This window comes from Schistocerca piceifrons, chromosome 5 (genome assembly GCF_021461385.2).
Source record: "Schistocerca piceifrons isolate TAMUIC-IGC-003096 chromosome 5, iqSchPice1.1, whole genome shotgun sequence".
Lineage (NCBI taxonomy): Eukaryota > Metazoa > Arthropoda > Insecta > Orthoptera > Acrididae > Schistocerca > Schistocerca piceifrons.
The window spans coordinates 510,946,919-510,969,920 of record NC_060142.1 but is presented as its reverse complement, the minus strand read 5'-3'; the positions used below and the strand labels follow the sequence as shown (position 1 = coordinate 510,969,920).

Sequence of the window (23,002 nt, the reverse complement as noted above, 5' to 3'; positions counted from 1 at the left end):
CTTCTTTGTCACACCTCTTATTCCTATTTGCCCTAATTTATGAAGTAAGATTTTGTGGTCAACTGTATCAAAGGCCTTGGACAAGTCTAAAAAGATACCACTTACATTTTCACCTTTGTCCAGTGCTTCTAAAATTACTTTAGTGAACTGTGCTATAGCATATTGTGTGCCGTTTCCGGGCCTAAAACCAAATTGGTCATTGGAAAGAAGATTATATTTATTCAGGTAATTTAGCAGTCTCTTTTTGACTAGTATTTCTATTATTTTAGAAATGATAGACAGTATAGAGATCGACCTGTAGTTCTCTACATTTTCCACATCTCCGTTTTTAAGGCTAGGTATAACTTTTGCTTGTTTTAGGTACTCCGGAAAGTATCCAGACTCGAAAGATTCATTAATTATGTCTGTTAATGGGCCCTTTATGGAGTCTATACAATCTTTAATTACGCAGACTGGGATTTCATCAAGTCCTACTGAAGTTTTATTTTTTAGTTGGTGTACTACTAGTGCCACTTCCCTTTCTGTAGTTGGCAAGAGCACCACTGAGTTTGTTGGCTGGTTCTGAGTAGGTAAATCATACGTATCTGGAAATTTCTGCTGTAATTTTTTTGCAATACTACTGAAATATGAGTTTACAAAATCAGCTAATTTTTTAGGGTTACCTACTGGTACATCTTTGTTTTTAATATGTGAATTGAGGTCCTTTTTAGCAGAGTTAGATGTTTCCTGTTTGATGATGTTCCAGGCTGCTTTGCTCTTGTTTTCAGCTTCAAGTAATATTTTATTGTTTGAAAGTTTTTTTGCGGCTAGCAACACCTTTCTGTAAATATTCCTGTACTTTTTGTAGGATTGCAGAACTTCTGGGTTAGATTGATTATTTTTTATGGAGTTGAGATATCTAAGAGTTTCTGAGGATTTTTTGATACCTGTAGTCACCCACTGATTTCTCTTTGTAGTTTTAATTTGATAAAGAGTTTTGGGAAACATCTCTTCAAATCTGAGTTTAAAAATTGACATGAACTTGATAAATTTCTGATTAGTATTGCTTCATTCTGCAAAGGTGCTGGTTGGTGGCACTGTTTATCATGGGGCCATATTTTTTTTTCAGGAAATGGCTTCTGCAGGTCCTGTATCTGTACTGTCACTGTTAAATGCTATGAGAGTCTTCTGCACATGAGCATCATTCCAATCCTTCAACAGTGCGAATGTGTGGGTAGAATGATTTTTATGCAAGATGATGCTCCTCCTTGTAGTGCAGCTGCTGTAGAGGAATTTTAGAAATGCTAGAATTATCAGCCATCATTTCCTTACAGTCTTGCTGTCTGGATCACATCATCTTAATCTTTGTGACTTCTGGCTATAAGATTACCTGAAAGATTCTGTGTTCACTGCTCCAATTACAAATGTAACTGAACTGAAGGACCTAATTGCACAACACATTATGAATATGATCCATGAGACACTCTGATCTGTTAAGGAGCATTCTGCTTCTCAATTTCAATTTGCGGCATAAAACAGAGATGGCATATTGACCATGTGTTGTACCATCATGACAACTAGAAACTTATTTCATTGTTGCTTTTTATGCAGTTTTTGGCCACAGGAAAATTTGTTGTCGATGTTATGGTTGCTTTTTACAAAGTTTTCTGCCTCAGGACAATTAAAAACTGGTTTTTCCCATCTGATGTGGTACAATCCTGCTGTGGTGGAAGGGCTTACCTATCTAACAGTGCAGCAACCACTGAATGGCAAATGTGCTGTCATGCATATTGCATAGTACTGCTGGTTTAATGTGCAAGTCACACCATAGCCTTCGTACTATGGTTCATCTCTCATTTGTAACTGAACCCATTTACATTATGATCCTTACAGCACCATCTAGTGGGCATTTTTTTTTTTATTCAAATGTGATGTCATTCTGAACAGCATTTTTTTTTAACGGTGTTTTGAAACTGTAACTTTAATTATAATCGCCCTGTATTGGAAACAAACACCTTCACCATCATCATCACGATTTATTGCATCAACAGGCCCTTAAGGCCAACAGCAGGAAAACAAAAGAAAAAACTGTGCACTAAGAAAAATATTATTAAAGAATACATTACAAAAAGCAAAACAAAGAAGGAATGTCAGCCAGTTGCAACAGAGAACATATCTACTGCAAATGGTAGTCTATTGTTGCCAGCCTCAAGCTTCATCCGTCACCACTATCAGCTCCACTTGTTTAAGGGTTGTTAATATTTGATCCTTCCATCACATTGATGGATGTTCCCTTGGACATTTCACAGCATGTTGAGAAGGGACGACTCAGGGAGGAATTCATCAACTTGAAAGATGTGGCCAAATAACTGTAACCTCTTCTGCCCTAACAGTCAGCCATTGTGTGGCTTCCTTTCATTCTTCATTCCTGTTTACCTTCCCCTTCCTTCCATAGATCTTTTAAAGGAACTTCCTCTTGAAGATGCAGACTTCTTCTTCAGTCACTGCTGATATTGCCCAGGTTTCATAACCATACAAAAGTACTGGCTGTACTAGTGTTATGTACAGCTCGATCTTATTCTTCTGTGATGTCAGACGTGATTTGAATTTTAGTATCTGCACAGGCATGATAACACTGCTATACACTTCTGTCAGGGTGGGTACTTTGTTGGCCAACGATGACTTGACAATAATTGAGGAACAGAACTCTGGGGAGGGAAAAATATTTGCTGTGTGAGTCAATCTGTGGGGAAGCAGAGTATCTGAAGCCACTTAGAGATGTGCAGGGGGAAAAACTAAACACACAGCTGGCATGGGAGGTGGACGAGTGATCACTCAGCAACACTCAGCGTGAAGTGCAAAGTGAGTTCCGTGGTGATTGAACTCAGCATTAGCACTGGCCTGCTCAGTTTACTGCTGCATGTGGATAAACACTGTTGTCAGCAGTTCTGGCCATACTACACATCACATGTGCCCACCATGGCAGGTTTCCACACTACTCCGCAATGCTACCCATGGCAACTTATCTACCTCCATCACTATGTCTACTGGCAGGGATACTAAGCCCCTCTCTCCTGTAAAGGCCACAGGGCCAAAAATGGTCAGCCTGGAGGTGCAACCTGTGGTGCAGAACCATAAAGTCCACCAGAGAACCCGGCAGTGGACTGATCACCAATGGAAGTAAGGCTGGTGCTGCTGGCTCTGCTGGAAGGACAGGGTCTAAGGCAACATAGGGTCCACCAGCAGCAGTTGAAATGAGGCCACCTCCACCAGTGAGGTTGGGGATGAGGCAGAGAGGGAGGAGAATGGGTCAAAATCCAAGGGCTCCACATTGACAGGCACAGACAAGCAGAGCACAAACACTGCTTGAGAGACTGAAAAGCCTGTTGACAATCCACAAACCAGAAAAACTTAATGCCCTCCTGGTAAAGTTTGCTCCTTCAAGTGCTTGGGCGCCAGCAGGTTAATGATGGCTTTGATGTGGTCATCTGCAGGGATGAGGGTTTGCTAAGTGCACGTCCCAAAAAATGCAACTTCATGTATGTGTGAGGTGTGCTTGCTTGTGTGAATGTTTGTGTGTGTGTTTTTTTTCTTTTCCGAAGAAGGCTTTGGTTGAAATCCAAGTGAACAACAGTCTTTTTGTTGTACCTGTCTGCAACTAAACATGTCATCTTTATGGTGAGCAGTTGTTGTAGATTTCTTCCTCTAATGGTTCAGGGAATTTTACTGTATCAAACTCAGCCCACATCTGAGTTGTCACATTTGTTGGAATGTCATGATTCAGTAATTTCTCAAAATGTTTTTTAAAAAAGTTTGCCTGCTCTGATGGTCATACCACTTTACCAGTCTCATTCTCTAGAACTAACTTCCTTCGACTGCTATCAACAGACTTTTATGGTGTTCTTGTTCTTTCTTCCTTATGAGCTGATTTGTATTATGCCTCTCCTACAATCAACTATTTTGGTTTGTTTGCTGCTCTGGTCTCTACAGATTCCTGACATTGTTCTTTGAACCAAGGTTTACTTCCGCATTTTGGATTGCAATCGAACTCTTCATGTGCACTTGCTGACATTGTGTTTCACAATAGCAACCCTGTGCCCTCGACATTGTTAGGATCCTCTGACATGGTGAGGTGTTGTGCGATTTTATCTTCATAGTGCTATCGCACTTTCACATTTTTCAATTTATCCTTTTCAAAGCAGACCATAATTTCAGCATTACCTTGCACTTGATAGACAGTTTCAGACAGTTTGACTGCCACCAACAAAGACAAATTCGTATCTACCCTAAGGAAGGTTTCTACATTTTCAACACTTCTATGATGTCCTTCATCAGATAGAACATAGTTAAGTTCGTTCATTGTACTCCCATCTGGGAATATCATGGTAACCTCCTGAACTATTTTTCAGGGAAGAACATGCTCCTAATGGTCCTTCTCATTGTTTTGGCAAAGTTAATCAACCTGATGCCATTTCCATTGCTTGTTTCGTGGATACTGTCAGGATCAACTGTTGGACAATACTCATCTTCTGTCCTCACTTGGGTACCGAAGTCTTCTATTACCAACAGGATTGAGTGTCATGGTAATCAATCTACTATATTCTCAAGCTCAAGGTTGAAAATATTGTTTGTTTTTTCATCACCATCCTCTGAAGGGGCATGACAGTTCTCTGAGCAGGTCCTATATGGTTTATCATTCAAAATCATTCAGCAGATGTGGTCATTTACTGGAGACCATTTACTCACAGCCAGCATTATTTTATTGTGAATAGCAAATTCAACTCCTGAAGTGCAGTTTAACTTAGATTACTTTAGTTTACTTTTTAATAGTCTGTTGCAAGAAAAATGAAAATTTAATTAGTCATCTTCATCAGTCTCTGGCTGAAATTGAGGCCTGGGTGAGAAATAATGGTCTGAAATTAAATCTAACAAAGACACAAGTCATTCACTTTACCACAAAACAAGCTCTACAGGATATACTAGAAATACCACATGAGGACAATCACCTAACCACCACAAAGTGTACCAAATTTCTAGGTGTAATGCTGAACAAAAATTTATCATGGACAGACCATGTAGATGCCATGTCTCACTGTGTAAATAGTCTGATATTTGCAGTGAATGTTAAAAGTTGTATATCATGCATATTTTGTATCTGTGATTAGATATGGTACAATTTTTTGGGAATCGGAGAAAACAAACTTATAAAGAGTCTTTAAGCTACAGAAAAAAATCATCAGAGCTATGGCGCGTGCAGAAAAAAGACAATCATGCAGACCTCTGTTCAAGGCCCTTGATCTTATGAATGTTTCTGCACTATAAATCTGAGAGACAATTAAGTTTTCTAAATAAAACCCACAACTTTTTTAGGATAACCTCTTTAAACAAGATTATGAAACAAGAAACAAATTTCAATATAAGTTACCAAATCACAGGCTAAAACTGCTGGAGAAGACACCTTACTATATAGGCATGAGGCTGGGACATAAAGTCTGTGAAAAATTTAAAAAATATGAACCAGAAGAATTTGGACATAATTTAAAAAAAAAAAATACCTAGCAAGTAAACATTATCACAGTGTAGTAGAATTTATGACTTGACTGTCACAAATAACTGTGCCTCAATGTTACATTTTATTCTGTCATGCTAAAAAAGTACTTTTAGTAAATACTTATTCTTAATTTTACTTTATTTTCAACACGATTATTTTAAATGATTTTGTGGTACTTAAAATTACAAAATACCTGTACTTATTCTGTATACTTACAATTAGAAGTAGCTTTAAAATGACGAGTCACCTATGTCCCAATCACCTGATTGTATATGGCATATTATGTGATAATAAAGTTTCTATTCTATTCTGTCCATAGATCAAATTTTACAATTATGTTAGACATGTCATGTTATCAATTTTATACAGAAATAAAACAAATTTCTCAGAAATTTGTCATTTACACAAAAACAATTTTTTTGTAATAATGTAATAATGTATCAACACACAATGACAAAATGTACTGACAGTCTACATTAATTTATGCAACAGTCTTATATACTTAAGGAAAGTCTACAAAGTTACATATTTTTGCCATACTGCTGGAGGGTAAAAATCGTAGAGGGAGACCAAGAGATGAATACACTAAGCAGATTCAGAAGGATGTAGGTTGCGGTAGGTACTGGGAGATGAAGAAGCTTGCACGGGATAGAGTAGCATGGAGAGCTGCATCAAACCAGTCTCAGGACTGAAGACCACAACAACAACAACAACAACAACAACTGCTGAAAAATACTAAGATATTTAGACAAAATAAAAACTAATTTTTTAGGTCATATATGTTAACTATATTGCAGAAAATATTTGGACATGTACACATAGAGAAAACTCATTTAAATTATATCTGCACCAATAAACTTAGTTTTTATGTTCTGTCCTGTATTTTCTGCACCACACTTTGTTTTCCACTTCCTTCTTTCAGGAAATTTGTTTCCACAGAAAAAGAAAATGTTTTACTCCATTTCCAACTTAACATTTGCCATATGGATTTGCCTGCAAGTACATCTTTACCTTATACCAGCATCCAGAGATGAGATGCTCCTTCAGTTTTCTTTTGAAGGTGCTCACTTCCTTTATGCTCTTTACGCTAAGTGGCAATCTGTTATAAAATAAGCTTCCTGCATTTGTAGGGTCTCTATCTGTCATTTTCAAACTTATGCTGTAAATATAGTAGTTATCTCTAGTTCTTGTGTTGTGGTCATGTAAATCTCTGTTTAGAGCTGCTGTGCAATTTTCCATTGAAAGAAGTATTGTCTCATGTATGTACAAAATTGGCACTGTCAATATTTTAAATTATCTGAATTTATTTTTGCAGCATTACCATTGCATTAGCTTAGATATGCATGTGATGGCTTTCATTTGAAGTTTTAAGATTCTCTGAATGTGTACACCTGGTGCTCCTGCCCATACTGGTCTACAGTAAAGTACGTGAGGGAAGATAAGTCCTTGCTAAACTTTAGCAAGGTTTCTGTGTTCACCATATAGCATATTCTTTTCATTAAGAATACGTTTGTACTTATTTTTGAACAGATCAGTGTGGTTTTCCCATGCCAGAAATTCATCCACCTCAATTCTCAGAAACCTATTAGAGTCTACTTCTTCTAAGTCTGCATTCCAATGCTCAGAAGAAATTCCTCTGAGCTAGTAGTTCTGTTTGTTTCAAATTTTGTACACATAGTTTTCTTCCTGTTGATCAATAAATTATGTTCTCTAAAATTTCCAGATTCCTACTGGCTCAGTTTTCCAAATCCTCCACTGAGATCATTGATATTGAAGAGCGTGTGAATATCTCCAATCATCAGAACTCTCTGAGTAAGTCTTTTTTTTCTGAACTGCTGACACTAGTAACTGATATTTGCCAAGTACTAGCAAAAATCATACATATAAAAACTGATTGTTGTGCATAGTTGAACAGTGATATATGTAACTATATTCCAAGAAGTAAGAATCATTAGCATGTGAAAAATAGCTTAATTTGACGAACAAAGTGCTTGTAATTGCAGGTTGCATTTCACACAACAAACGCCCACATAGTCATCATAAAGATAACACGTTGAGATCCTAACAGGCACAATGAGCTGTCTGAGAATTTTTCTGCTGGTGTTTCTCTTTTTTCAAATGCTTGGGAGAAGTGACACTCTATTCATAAGAGATAGGAAGAAAAAGTGTGGTAACAAGAATCAGCATGTGGGATGAGTGAAAAAATGGCTGTTTTCAGTTCTGTGTAGATAACATAAGTTTAAAAATGTTTTTATTTATAAAAAATTCTTTTAGTGTTAATATAAATAGCTTAATTGCAGAACTGTTTTAGCATAATTTTGCTTACGTCTGCATTATGGAATGTTTTTGATGCTTTCTGTTACATCTTATCTCTGTAAAAGTAATATTATTTACTTCAGCTTTTCTTTTTACTGATTGCTACTTGTTTGTCCTTCATCTTTGTTTCCAGTGTTCAGACTGCCCTGTCTTAATTGATCTCTCCTGTCCTGAATGCCACACCTAATTTCTCGTTTTTTATTCTCGTTGATTTTCAGCATTTGATTGTTGCTTTTCAGATTGTCCTACCCCACTGTGATTTTCCTCCATTTTTGTCCTCTCTTTTACTGGATATTGTCCCAATATGTGATGATAATTTAATTTTGGAGAACCTATTTCTTATATAGACTGGGTATAAATGCAGAACATGTTCACTACCCCTAAAATACTGCAATCTGGGAAGAACCTCACACATTGGATTATTATTCTACAACCTAAGTGTGTGTATTCAGTTCATAACAATTTTACAAATAATTAGCATCTCCCAATTTTCTGTTAATGTAATAAGACGTGCTATTTTTATTATGTATAATGAAGTAAGTGTTACCTGTCCATGTGATGTATTCTCATGTTAGTACTCTCTTATATTTGTATGATGCTTCTTAAAATTCAGTTTCACTAATCCTTTAATTAAAGGCTACAGCAATGTTTAAGTGTAATTTAAAACATTACGTAAATAAGATGGATTTCTGTAAAAGCAATATATTTGCAGCAGTTCTGTGATTTTTATTCCAAATATTCAAAATAAATAAAAATATATACTACAAGTGAAAACTGGCCCTTTTTTAAGATTGGTTTGATGCTGGAGAGATTTACCTGGTTGCAGAACCACAGTTGATTCTGCTGACTGGTGTGGATGTCGTAAGCGTACCAATTCTATAAGGTGAAAACTCAGGTAATGACGTGTTTGGAGACAAATTTCGTGGAAGAGAAATCCTGTTGGTTGTCATGAAGGTTCTCTGTAGCTGTGATGCCTAAAAATCAATACTAAATATAAATCAAAATGCAGAAGGTGGCAGGAAAACAATAGTTGAAGGATATGTAAGAAATCATGTCCAAGGCATCAAATTGGTGTACATATGGCAGTATAGGGGATATGTGGGATGATAGTTACACTTATTGTCAACAAAAAGAAAATAGTAGCTGAGCTTATGAATTTGGATTCTTCCTTAGAGCAAACGTATTCACATATATTTACACAAATTTACATTCTCCTGACACAGCAAAGTAACTTAGATTTATATGTTATCCCTTTGTATTAGCAATAAACTATCATTTTAAACTGAAAATTGACTGAGTGAATATGCTTTAAACTTTTTCACTTCTTCAACTTGCTTTTCTGGTTTTCATACCCTATAGTTTAATAATTACTAGCTGAATACCAGGCAGTGCCTGGATATCTATTTAATCCACCTTCTCCTTCCTTCTCTTGTGCCCATTTCCTCCTCCTATAATCTGTCCATCTCTTCCTTCCCTCCTCTCTATCCACCTTGTCCACCCCCATGAGTAAGAAATCATCTCTTAGCGCCCCTCTCCCTGTCCATCTGCTCCTCCCCCTCTCTCTGTCCATCTGCTTCTTTTCCTCTCTACTTCCATGTGTGCCTCTCCCTTCTGTTCATCTCATTCTCTGTTATCTCCTCCTCACCTTTCTCTGTCTATACCCTCCACCTCCTCTCTCTGTTCATCTACTCTTCCCCCCTCTTCCTGTTCATCACTCATCACCCGTCTCCCTGTCTGTCTATTCCTGCTCCCTCTCTCTGTCCATCTCCTCCTGCTTCTCTCTCTATCTGCTTCCCCATCTCTCTGTGCATCTGCTCCACCCTCTCTATCATATCATCTGCTCCTCCCCCATCTGTCGATCTGTTCCTTCCCCTTCTGTCCATCTCCTCCCTCTTCCTCCCAGTCCATCTCCTCCTTCCCCCTTTCTCTGTTCAGTTTGTCCTCCCCCTCTCTTTGTCCATCTCATCCTCCTTCCTTTCTCTATCCACCCCCTCTCCCCCCTTCCCCAGTCCATTTCATCTCCTTTCTCTTTCCATTTCCTCCATCCCCTTCCCCTGACCATCTTCTCCTCTTTCTCCGTCCACCTCCTCCACTTTCCATTCTCAGTTCATTTTGTGTCCATCTCTTCCCACCTCCCCTCCCCATTATCTGTGCCCACCTCCTCCTTCCCCCTCTCTGTCTATCCGTCTCCCCACCCCTCTCTCTGTCTGTCCATTTCTTTCTCCCCTTTCTCTCTCCACATTATCACCCCTGACCCCAGTAGGAGGTTGCTCATTCTTATGCCACAATATTACTTTCCAGACAGCACATAATAAGTATACCAAGCTTGGTTGAAACTGATCCATAGGTTTAGAAGGAGCTCCCCCCCCCCCCCCTCACCAGCTCTACCTGTGTATTTACTTGTCACATATATATTTAACATATTTCACTCATATTTGTACACACATTTATGGTCTATCTCTAGTGAATTTCGCCCTGCAGTTCCATTGCTACACAGTTCAATGTTTATGGTATCATGTCTCCTACACTGAGTGTCATAAAATGATATAATTTTGCAGGTACATCCAATGGTGAATGTAAAGCATGTCTTCAAAATGTGTTGTGAATAAAGTTAGTAGTAAAGAAGTAATAAATCAAAATGTAATACATGATGCAGCAGTTTTTCATACATCTCAGTGTTTATGAAGTCATATCTCCTGAGCTATGTGTCACACAATTATATTTTTGAAGGTACATTTTGCAGTATATGTGAATACTCTCTGCAAAAGGTATTGGAAATAAAGTTAGTAAAAAGCTAATTAATTAAAAGGTCATGCTTGGTGTGGAAGCATGAGCAGCAAGAATTTAGGAAGTGATAAGCTTTTCTCTTTTCATCATTTTGTGAGGGTGTCAGCGAGAAACAGTCTCAAAATGTTTGATACTACATGTAAAGACTGTCGCAAGTCACTGACTCCTCTCATTCTCAAGAACTGGATGAACATAGTGTGGCCACAAGCTTGTCGTGTGCTATGACACTTTTTCACCCTTACCCCCACCCCCACTGTTTTGAGAGGAAGATGGCTCTTATGCCCACAGTGGTTTCAGTGGTTTAGTAGGAGATGTAAATCATACATTTGTACATCCACTTTAATTATATTATGTATTCCATGCAAATGTTAAGAGAACTCATGTAGCAAGAAGACCATAAATTCCTCCACGCCCGCCTCTACCCTGTTTTTGTTCAGTTTATTTTGTATCCTGACTCCAGTGGTACATTATTGATGAGACATTTAATTCAACTTAATTCCATCTCTCATACACTATATTTCTTTATCAGCTTATTTATTTGTCTCATGTTCCTTGGGAGTATGTTAGCCAAAATATCTGTCATGAAATATGACAATACATAATTCTTGAAAACATAAAAAAACAAATAAGAAAACAAAATATATGTGATACTATGCACAAATGATTAACACATTATACCAAAAGACTTTGAATTACTATTAACAACTCCTTACAAAAAAAGGAATGTATTAGAAAGAAGCTTTTCAACTTATATTTGAAAATCTGAAGTTTATCTCTCAATTTTTTTAAGGTCTCCAGGAAATCTACTGAAAGCATAACAAACAAAATAATAAACACCTGCTGTACTATTGTTAAGGAAGTGTTATGAACGTGCACATTGTTTTTCTGTTGAATGTTCAATGACTGATTTCTGCAGTTATTTTCGAATATGTCTAAATTATTAACCACAGGCCTATGAACGTGTATGTGTCAGAAATAGCAAAGTTAGATGTAGCTTTCAGACGTTTATACAAAGCCTTTTACATTAGCTTCTGTAGTTGTCCACTTGAGAATGGCCATAAGGCAGAAACTGCAAAAGTGAAAATAATTAATTTTTATATTTGATGGCAACTATGCTGTCTTTCAAAATGAGTAAGAATTGTTATCTTTTATATTTCCAAGTCTATTAATGAAGTGCAGTGCTCAGTTAGGTCTGTTGCCTGTGACTTTATTCCACTTTTTGTGTTTAGGGCCACTTTCTCTTTCCTTACATGTTGCTGACAATAACATGATATTACATTACATCCATCTACGGCACTCTGATCAATTACTGTGACTTACAAATGATGTCCTTTTATGCACAATACATCTGCATAAATACCTGTAGATCTTTCCTGGTAGCTTTGTAGTGCAAATCAGTTGCGTTCCTTCTGATATTAAAGATTACTGTTGCACTGTGGTACAATAGTTCTATGAAGTGTTAAAAATGTTTGCAGCTTTGCACAGACTTATTTATTTATTATGTGACTACCATCACATTACTAAAGTAACAGTGGACTGAAACTCAACACACAATGTGTATGACGAAGTTTATTAATGGCCCACAAGGCATTTTGTAGCATGGTTTCAAACAGCTATTTACTTATTTTCCACTTTCAGTTTAAAAAGGTTTTTTGATTTTTGAACAATGAACTTGTTTATTGTAAAGTCAAAGACTGTACCAGATATTCTGACACTTACACAATCATTTATAATGTTTTACTTACTATAATGACAGCAGATTGCCACAGTTTGCCAGCATGCTGACTAGGTGATGATATAGCAATCGAAACAACTTACTGAATTAAGTGAGACCATACTGCAGCTGCTCAGTGGCTATGTCTTCCTTTTTCAGTTAAATAAAAAGGAATTCAATTTTCCATTGCTCAACTTCAGTAGGAGAATAGGCAAGAAAGCAAATGCAGTGACGATTAAGACACATTTAGTTCTGGAAATGTTACGATAGTTTATGGTTTCACCCATTATTTGGTAATCTAGTTCTGAACACAATAAGAAATGCAGTTATAGGAAACCAACATTCTTTATTTGAGTTATGGCATGAAAGCATAACAAACATAATCGTTTAGTAACTAGTACAAGACAGACCAGCTGGAGCTGGTGCAAGACCATATAATGGGTATTTGCCTGCCAGGGGCCATTGGCTTCCTGCCGTGGGCAATTGAGTCACGGTCCATGGTTGGTGGCCTCTGGTGGAACTGCCTTGAGCTGCTCAATGGCATGTTACTTGAATGAGATGCGTGCCATGACTGTAGTGGTAGAGAGAAAGCCCAGATGCTGGCTCCTCCATGACACTCTGACGTCTGACAAGTCCATGGTGTCAAGTGCATCCATCCTAGGTGCGAGCAGATCCCAATTCGCACGAATGCATGGAGTAGGGGTAGAAATGGTGTGAGCATGGACATATGCATCATTATCCCCTTCTGGAGAGCAGGCAGAGGGGCCTGGCTCCTCGTAGGCAGCAGACACACAGGCGACAAACACAGAGGTGAGGATTGGAGATTGAGACCTAGGGAGCCATGGTGTCCAGAGGCAACATAGAAGGGGGTGGCAGGGAATGGCACTGACACCAGTGGAGAAGCGGCCGATAGCAGCATAGGAGGCACCCATGGGTGCATTGATGAAGCCCTGGCTAGCCCTCTGCCCCCCCCCCCCCCTCTCCGCAGCTGCAAGAGCTGGTGGCACTGAAGGGTGATGTGAGGCCAAGCCCTGCTGCTCATGTGTCACCAGCTGTGCAAGAGTTCAGCTAGGCTTTTAATTCTGATTAGAGTCATCCTGTGAGAACTGAGCATGAATGTAAGAGCCTCTTCTGCCGGGAAGTCCATGACATACGTGGGTATTTGCATTTTGGACATCTGCACAAGGCGTTCTGCCTTATCATTGGTTTGCAGGTGAAAAGGTAGCACCTTGACATGGTGTATGCATTGTAGGAGCAAAAATCTTGAAAGGATTGAGCCACAAATTGAGGACAATCATCCAAAACCACCCTAAAGGACAGGCCTTCGATAGAAAAAATTGCTGACAGCACCTTGACTGTTGCTTCTGCCATGTTACACAGACAATGAACAACATAGAAAACTTGGTAATGGCATTGACAACATGCAGCCAGGAAGTGTTCCCAAGGTAGCATGGGCACTGGCCCAGGGCAAAAAACAGTGGACAGTGCTGTGTGTGGATTCAAACACTAGCGGGAGGCCATGACCATGCAAACCACCTCACAGTCAACACCAGGTTAGAATGCATGACTATGTGCCAACTGTTTGGAGTTGGAAGCTCTCCAATGTCCTTGATGTAACTGCATGAAAACCTCTCTTTGCAGCAGCACACGAATCTCAACCTGGGGTGTGCCCCCTCCATCAACTAGTGAGAGACACCATGCAACAGGGAAAGCTGATGATGCAAAGCATAGAAGGTCTGCAGAGAATGGAATGCCCTGTCCAGTGGATGGGCAGGGCACCCATGTCATATCAGGTGCACAACTTATTTAAGCACTGGATCTGCAACTACTGCCAATTCAATACTAGATCTGGTAATGGGGAAACCATCTATGGCCTGTTGAGCTTCCATGTCAAGTTGAAAACATAACAGTTCTTCCTGATCAAACAACATGTCAGTGCCCAGGGGCAGCCAAGACAATGTGCCTGCATTTGCATGCTGTGACATGGGGTTTGAAATGGATCTCATAATTATATCCTGACAAAAATTCATTTTTGACCTGTGAATAGTGCTGCTGAACTGCACTGAGCATTTTGAACACAAAAGCAATAGAGTTCTCACAGTCATCTGCATGATGATGGGTCAGAACTGCACCAATCCCATACTGGAATGCATCTGTAGCCAAGACTAAATGTTTACCATGTGGGAAGAGTGCAAGGCAAGGCACAGAGAGTAACTTGTGTTTGAGTTGTGCAAATGAATGCTCACAAGCTGGTGATTACTAGAAAGGAACATTTTTACAAAGCAGATGGTTCAGAGAGTGATCCAGAGTGGCTGCAGCTGGAACAAACATGTGATAGAACATGTGATAGTAAGCTACCTTACTGAGAAATACCTGCAGTTTCTGCAAATTGGACAGATGAGCCAAAGCCTCAATAGTGGCGACATGACGTTCTGTGGGTCAAACACCCTGACAGGAAAGTTCATAACTGAGATACTCAATACAGGATTGAAAAAATTGTAACTTATTAAAATTACACTTAAGGCCTGCGATGTGAAAAACAATAAAGAGAGGACGGAGGTTATGTAGGTGTTCTTCTATTGTAGTACCAGTAATGACATCATCAAGATAGTTGGTACAGCAGAAACATCAGCTGTATGTTGTTCCAAAAAGTGTTGAATTATAGCTGGGGCACTGGTCATACCAAACATTAAATGTTGACATTGATAAAGATCAAAATGCATGTTCACAACTGGCAATTGTTTGAGGTCGTAATTTAATGGAAACTGCAGGAAGGCCTCAGAGTAGTCAGCCTAGGAAACGAATTGGCCTCAAGCCAGTTTTGCAAGTAACTCATCAGGTGGAGGCATGGGGTATGTGTCAATAACAAACTGTGTATTTATGATAACTTTAAAGTCTCCACAAAGTCAGAGCTGACTTGATGGCATTTTTACAATCACTGATGGTGATGGCATTTTTACCATCACTGATGGCATAGCCCATTCACTCATGTAAATCAATTGACTGATGCTGAATGGCATCAGGCTATCCAATTCAGACTTAGCTGGGTCATGTAAAGACACAGGTGAGAGCTGCACCTGGAAAAATCATGGCCAAGCTGGAGGTTTAAGCATGGTATGTGCTGTGAAATTGTGTGCTCACCCTAACCCTCAGAAAACAAATCTGAAAATTCAGAGCACAATGAATCTAAAGGTTGATAAGGAACCTGAAGATACACAGAATCAGTAATAGAAAATGAAAAAGCAACAAAAGCATCTAACCAAAACAATTATCAGTATGGGGATTGTTAACAACTAAATACGTGATAGGATGGACTACAGATTTGTAAGCCATGGCGGCCAGAAATTGATCGTGAACAGGAATATGCTGTTTATTGTAGCTTAGAAGATGGCAGCTGATGGGAGCCAATGATGGGGAGCCCAACCATTTATATGTTTGAGAGTTGAGGAAGGAAAGAGCTACTCTATTGTCTCCTTGCAGTGACAACATGTTTTGCTCAAATATACTTCAATGAAAAGCTTATTCTGGCCTTTGGACAGCACTAAAATAAAATGAATGCCCACATCCATTTGTCTCGAGGATGGCTAAGAATGACAAACTGATGCAATGTAGCATTTCTTGTGACACTTCTGATGCATCACCCACCTCCTGGGGCACGTGTGATGAAGCAAGCTGGGATCTCTTTACTTCCTCTTTTGTTTTGCCAACATGACGTGCGGATTTCCCCCTGCCCAGTAATGAACATTTAGAGCATTGTAAAGGCCATACCAATAGAAGGTGCACTTGTCGGTAAAAAACACAATGGTGGGGAAGTCAGGATCTTGTGCAACACGTCGCAGGAACCATCAGCAAAACCCTAGCTTGTGTTCATAGTGTGCCACAGGATTTAGGTCTTGGACAGGGTGGAAACTAAATGGATGCTGGCCGTCATCCCTCAATACCTCCCAGTCTGACTGATGAGTGACCCCCATGTCATGTCATGTCCAACTGCTCGAGCACTTGTAGTAAGTGCTTCCTTGAGGTGCTCGAGAACATTCTCTTCAAATGCAGCTTCCTGTCGTGTTTGAGGTCTTCCAGCTTTAAGTAAACAATGTCCTAGCTACAAAAATGGTCCTTTTCAGGGAAAAGGCCCTTTTCAGGGCTGACACAGTTTGTAAAAGACTTTCAGTATGCGAACTAACAGCTGTTGATGGGTTTGTTTCCAGTACGTCTTATCATGAAACTACAACAGATGTGTCGGGACCCTGGCAGATTCGCCCCCAGGCCCCCCAGATTGGAAGGCTGGTGGGCTACCACTGAGCATGTGGGCCACCTTGGATACATCGCAATCTGTGGCACGCAAAGCATTTGCGGTCACACATTGTCCAGAGCATCCAGCAACAGGACAACCCCATGGCCAATTGGAGTGTGTTGCACCACGTTTCTGTAGTTTAAAAACTGTGCGTTGTCGACCTACACAACATTAGTAATTTTGGTTCCTACTGGCATCATCTATCCAGGTTTAAAATTTCATGGCACAATTTTTCTCCACCCTGTATAAAGAACCAATTTTTGGTCATGAGACAGTCTGTTCACAGCTGATATTCAGATGTGAAAAATGTATTGGTTAGATTGACAACAATGCATTAACTTAACAGTGGAATAAGTGTAAACAGGCAAAAAGGAATACAAGCGTCTCAAAAATGAGATCGACAGGAAGTGCAAAATGGCTAAACAGGGATGGCTAGAGCACAAATGTAAGGATGTAGGGGCTTATCTCACTAGGGGTAAGATAGATACCGCCTACAGGAAAATTAAAGAGACCTTTGGAGAAAGGAGAAGCACTTGCATGAATATCAAGATCTTTGATGGAATCCCAGTTCTAAGCAAAGAAGGGAAAGCAGAAAGGTGGAAGGAGTATATAGAGGGTCTATACAAGGGCGATGTACTTGAGGACAATATTATGGAAATGGAAGAGGATATAGATGAAGATGAAATGGGAGATATGATACTGCGTGAAGAGTTTGACAGAGCACTGAAGGACCTGAGTCGAAACAAGGCCCCCGGAGTAGACAAAATTCCATTAGAACTACTGACAGCCTTGGGAGAGCCAGTCCCGACAAAACTCTACCATCTTGTGAGCAAGATTTATGAGGCAGGCGAAATACCCTCAGACTTCAAGAAGAATATAATAATTCCAATCCCAAAGAAAGCAGGTGTTGACAGATTTGAAAATTACTGAACTATCAGTTTAATAAGTTACAGCTGCAAAATACTAACGCGAATTCTTTACAGACGAAAGGAAAAACCGATAGAAGCCGACCTCGGGGAAGATCAGTTTGGATTCCGTAGAAATGTTGGAACACGTGAGGCAATACTGACCCTACGACTTATCTTAGAAGGAAGATTAAGGAAAGGCAAACCTATGTTTCTAGCATTTGTAGACTTAGAGAAAGCTTTTGACAATGTTGATTGGGATACTCTCTTTAAAATTCTGAAGGTGGCCGGGGTAAAATACAGGGAGCGAAAGGCTATTTACAATTTGTGCATAAAGCAGATGGCAGTTATAAGAGTCGAGGGACACGAAAGGGAAGCAGTGGTTGGGAAGGGAGTGAGACAGGGTTGTAGCCTATCCCCGATGTTATTCAATCTGTATATTGAGCAAGCAGTGAAGGAAACAAAAGAAAAATTTGGAGTAGGTGTTAAAATCCATGGAGAAGAAATACAAACTTTGAGGTTCGCCGATGACACTGTAATTCTGTCAGAGACAGCAAAGGACTTGGAAGAGCAGTTGAATGGAATGGACAGTGTCTTGAAAGGAGGGTATAAGATGAACATCAACAAAAGCAAAACAAGGATTATGGAATGTAGTCTAATTAAGTCGGGTGATGCTGAGGGAATTAGATTAGGAAATGAGACACTTAAAGTTGCAAAGGAGTTTTGCTATTTGGGGAGCAAAATAACTGATGATGGTCGAAGTAGAGAGGATATAAAATGTAGACTGGCAATGGCAAGGAAAGCGTTTCTGAAGAAGAGAAATTTGTTAACATCGAGTAGAGATTTAAGTGTCAGGAAGTCATTTCTAAAAGTATTTGTATGGAGTGTAGCCATGTGTGGAAGTTAAACGTGGACGATAAATAGTTTAGACAAAAAGAGAAGTGAAGCTTTTGAAATGTGGTGCTACAGAAGAATGCTGAAGATTAGGTGGGTAGATCACATAATTAATGAGGAGGTACTGAATAGAATTGGGGAGAAGAGGAGCTTGTGGCACAACTTGACTAGAAGAAGGGATCATTTGGTAGGACATGTTCTGAGACATCGAGGGATCACCAATTTAGTATTGGAGGGCAGTGTGGAGGGTAAAAATCGTAGAGGGAGACCAAGAGATGAATGCACTAAGCAGGTTCAGAAGGATGTAGGCTGCAGTAGGTACTGGGAGATGAAGGAGCTTGCACAGGATAGAGTAGCATGGAGAGCTGCATAAAACCAGTCTCAGGACTGGAGACCACAACAACAAGTGTAACAGAAATAGGTGACAGAGCGAGGTGGCGCAGTGGTTAGCACACTGGACTCCAATTCGGGAGGACGACGGTTCAATCCCGTCTCCGGGCATCCTGATTTAGGTTTTCCGTGATTACCCTAAGTCGCTTCAGGCAAATGCTGGGATGGTTCCTTTGAAAGGGCACAGCCAATTTCCTTCCCCATCCTTCCCTCACCCGAGCTTGCGCTCTGTCTCTAATGACCTCGTTGTCGACGGGACGTTAAACACTAATATCCTCCTCCTCCACAAATAGGCAATTAATGACAACGCCTGTTTAATTTACTTGATAAATGTATTACACGTACCGTATTATTCTGCAAGACCTGTGAACTGTGTTATTAGGTTTTTACTGCTTGTAGATTTTCAACAGCAAACTACTGTAACAGTATGCTAATCTTGCCTGTGACCTATTAATGAGGCTTACCAACATTTACCAACAGGGCACTGGCCATATAATTGTGTAATATTGGGGGATTGTGAGCAGTGAAACTAAAGAACTGTGAAACACAATTGTGCAACTGTCGGCTACATCATTTACAGTAGTCAGTGTTGAACTTCCACCTCCCCATTTTTCAGCCAATATAACAATGCTGTATGTCAAACCTGAGGACTATCAAAGAAGAAATAAAGCAGGCGAATGTCACACATGCCATCTCTTATGTTGCACAGAGCAAGAAAGGCAGGATTGATGAGCTGCGTGTAGTCCTTGTTGTTGTGGTTGCTGCTTTGTTTGACCATTGTGACCAGGTTTACTGCTTTGCATGACATCAACTTCCTCTTCACTCAGTGTGTCGGTTGCTATGCACCATTGTAGTTCACTACCAATGACAGTGACGTCTACCCAATGCTCAGATTTCGTGGCCCGCTATGCAGGAGACCTCGAAAGATTGAGCAGTGTTCAACACTTTGTTCAGGGATGGATCTTCAGATTGAAGGGTCCTCTAACATACTTCCTTGTCAGGTGCGAAGCAGATGACTGCGTCATGAATCATGGAGTTAGCATTCCATGGAGTTCTTACCAATAAAGTGACACTTACAGCTTAGACCCTGGAGCTCTGCTGCCCAAGCCCGATGTGACTGCTGTGGTTGCTTGAGGCACTAGTAAAACTCCATTCAAGTGGCAGCAACATGGGTGCACTTGCAACGATAAAAGACAACAAAACTGAGGCCAGTTCCTGCAAGGTGGCTAGCTGACACAATAACTGATACATGTGCAGGTAAATCTACGACAAAAACAAAGCCTTACAAATGTCCTAGTTCTGCACCCTAACTGCAACGAAGTTTTGGTAGAGAAATTTTTCATAAGCTTCCCAATCTTCAGCAGAGTCCCCATATGGTGGAAATGGCAGCGGATACAACTGAGACACTGGAGTCTGAACAGACAATGTAGCCACGAATTTTTGCAAGGTGCTGTAGAAAGTTGCTGCTTCTCATTGCCACTTATATTCTAGCTGTGAACATAATAAGAAGCGTGGTTATAAGAAATCAACTACCTTTATCTGAGTCAAGGCATGACAGCATAATGAAGACAAAACAAAATCATTTATTAACTTGTGCAAGCGAGACCAACCAGAGCCAGTGAAAGACAATATGAAGGCTATTCATCCGCCAGGCCTGTTGGCTTCCTGCCACAGGTGACTGAGGCACCTTCCACAGTCAGTGGCCTCTGGTAAAACTGACTAGAGCTGCTGAACTGTGCACTACTTGATCGAGACACATGCCATGGCCATAATGGTGGAGGTGTAGTAACGTGTGGGTTACAACATTTGCGCAATGTACATGTTTCAGATACCATGATGTACCAGCTGTTAATAAATGCACGTGATAAATTTTTTACTCATCATTTAAAAAATATTACTTGCATTCTTTTTTGGTAAAGATAAATATCAGTGCCAGAAGAGTTAGATGCTTTTCTCTGGTTGATATTTTCTCCTTTTAAGAAGGTCTATGTAAACATTCATTGTTGTTTAAACTGGATTCAAAACAAGGTTTGCTTCATGATTAAGACCCAAAACACCTTAAAAGAACTGAAAGCAATAAAGGTTTGTGTGAACATATTGTATTTATTATTCAGGATGACTACACTGTAGGCTGTGCTCTTGCCCAAGATCTTCTCTTTGGGATTGCCTTTATAAGTTTGCATTGTATGTTAACTATGTGCATGTGGCACATGTGTATGTGGGACCACCATTTAGGATAGGGAAAGTTAGTTTTGTCTGATATTCTGAGCATAATTACAGTCAGGTGTGGGCCGGATTGCAGTAAGTTATGCTGACCAGCGGTTGCGAAGTGGAATGGAGGCCACAGGGGCCATCGAAGTGCTGAAAAGCGTAAATGCAGTGGTTCGCATGTCGCAAGTTACAGGAAGAAGGGGCCCATTTGCGCAACCGGGCTGTGGGGCGTACGTGACTTGGAGCAATGTGTTAGCGAAACAGAGGTGCGCAGCCGAGTATAAATAGGTGTTGTTTTCTAATGAGATTCATTCAAGTGTGGCAGCTCTCCTGGATGGCGATGCGTATCACACTACCGGGCTACACGCAGCAACAGATGTGGCGACAGCGTCCCAATCCACGGCGGGTCATTGGTTCGACCCTCTGAGGCTGACGCAGGGTCCACAGCCAGCCAGGGCAGGCCACTCTTCCGGTCGCTACCGCGGGCAGTCATCTCAGCTCCCGACACTTGCTGGAGACTCCCGAGACGAGGGCCTCAAATTCGAACACCAGATCATGGGTGGTCGTTGCCGCCGCATTCACAGCTACGCCAACCGAGGAAGAGGCAGCAGTGGGCCAGGCCTACAACTCCCAGTGGAGCAGCGCGGAGTCAACGGGAATGGTGGCCCCTGAGTCGGCTGCTGGCACAGCCATCCTGACCTAATCGGAACTCTACAGCTGGCGAACAAGGCCGGCACGACATAGCGTTGCGTTGCACAGGCCGCTGGAGGTACTTCCTCAGCAATGTGGGGCCTGTGACACAGGCCGAGGTGAATGAAGCTCTGTAGTGGAAACGAATAAATCATATGAAAAGTTCTTGCCGAATTTTAATACAGCAACTCCTGGCACCCTTCCACTACAATATCTCTAAACCTTCTGTTTTCTACTTTGGAATGTTTCTTTGCATTAATCACTTTGTTTCCAATTTTGGAGTATTTCTCTGTATTAATCCCATTTATTTTTAATATTTGTGCATAACTCCATTTCTCTCTAACCTCCACCTAATGTATTTTCCTTTAGCCATTGCATGAGAAATCAATAGCCTTTTTTTAAACCAAAGTATTTTTCTTTTAATTTTGCTATGTTATACATAGTTTGAGTGGCTACAAATATTTGGTTGCCTAATAAGTACATTTACTTTTCATTAAAGTGCAATCACAAACAATGTCTTGGGACACATCTACCCACAGCACAGCTACGACACAGTGATTGCCAGCCTGTCTGCTTACACACTTCATATAGAAGGACGTGCACAATGTAACTAAACAAGGTGGAATGGTTTTGTAAATAAACTTTTATTTCCTGCAGTATACAGCATTACTGTTGGCAATATATTGCCATTTCTCTGGAAGCTTATAAATGCAATTCTTCCGAATTGTGGAGGTTTACACATTGATGAACTATTTGAGGTTCAGTCTGCAGTCCTCCAAGGAGGTGAGGCATTTGTCATTCAGGAAATTCTGCAGGGAATGGAATAGATGGAAGCTGAAAGGGCCAATGTCTGGCAAATGCAGCAACACATCCCACTCAAAAGAACACAACTTTGGATGGGTCACCACAGAGGCATGCAGTGTGGCGTTGTTATGATGAAAGACAACATTGTGTCCCAAATCCGGCTGTTTCTACAGCATGAATCTTTATGTAACCCAGCTTCTTCAAGTTCCTGGTTACAGCCACATGAGTGACATTGAGTTCCACCTCCACTGCATTGCCATTCAGGGGTTGTTGACTATTGTGTTGTTAAGGTAATCCACATCCCTAACCAATGGCCATCCAGATCAAGGTTTGTCTGTTAGGGTGAAATTCCCAGCCTGAAACTGACTTAGCCAGTTTTGACATGCTCTAGGTATTACTGCATGATCCCCGTATAAAGCATGGATCCTCTGCCAGCATTGTGAGGTGGTTTTCCCATTACAAAAGTAAAA

General features: G+C 40.4%; 1 protein-coding gene across 2 annotated transcripts in view; it reads right to left on the bottom strand.

The window, feature by feature from the left end:
• Nucleotides 1–23,002, bottom strand: part of LOC124798424 (zip homologous protein 2-like) — a 113,663-nt gene that overhangs the window by 37,206 nt on the left and 53,455 nt on the right. For both annotated transcript variants that reach the window (XM_047261831.1, XM_047261830.1), the window contains exon 6: nucleotides 8,663–8,820. In XM_047261831.1, coding sequence (XP_047117787.1) covers nucleotides 8,663–8,820 — 158 coding nt within the window. The remainder of the gene's footprint in view (nucleotides 1–8,662; nucleotides 8,821–23,002) is intronic.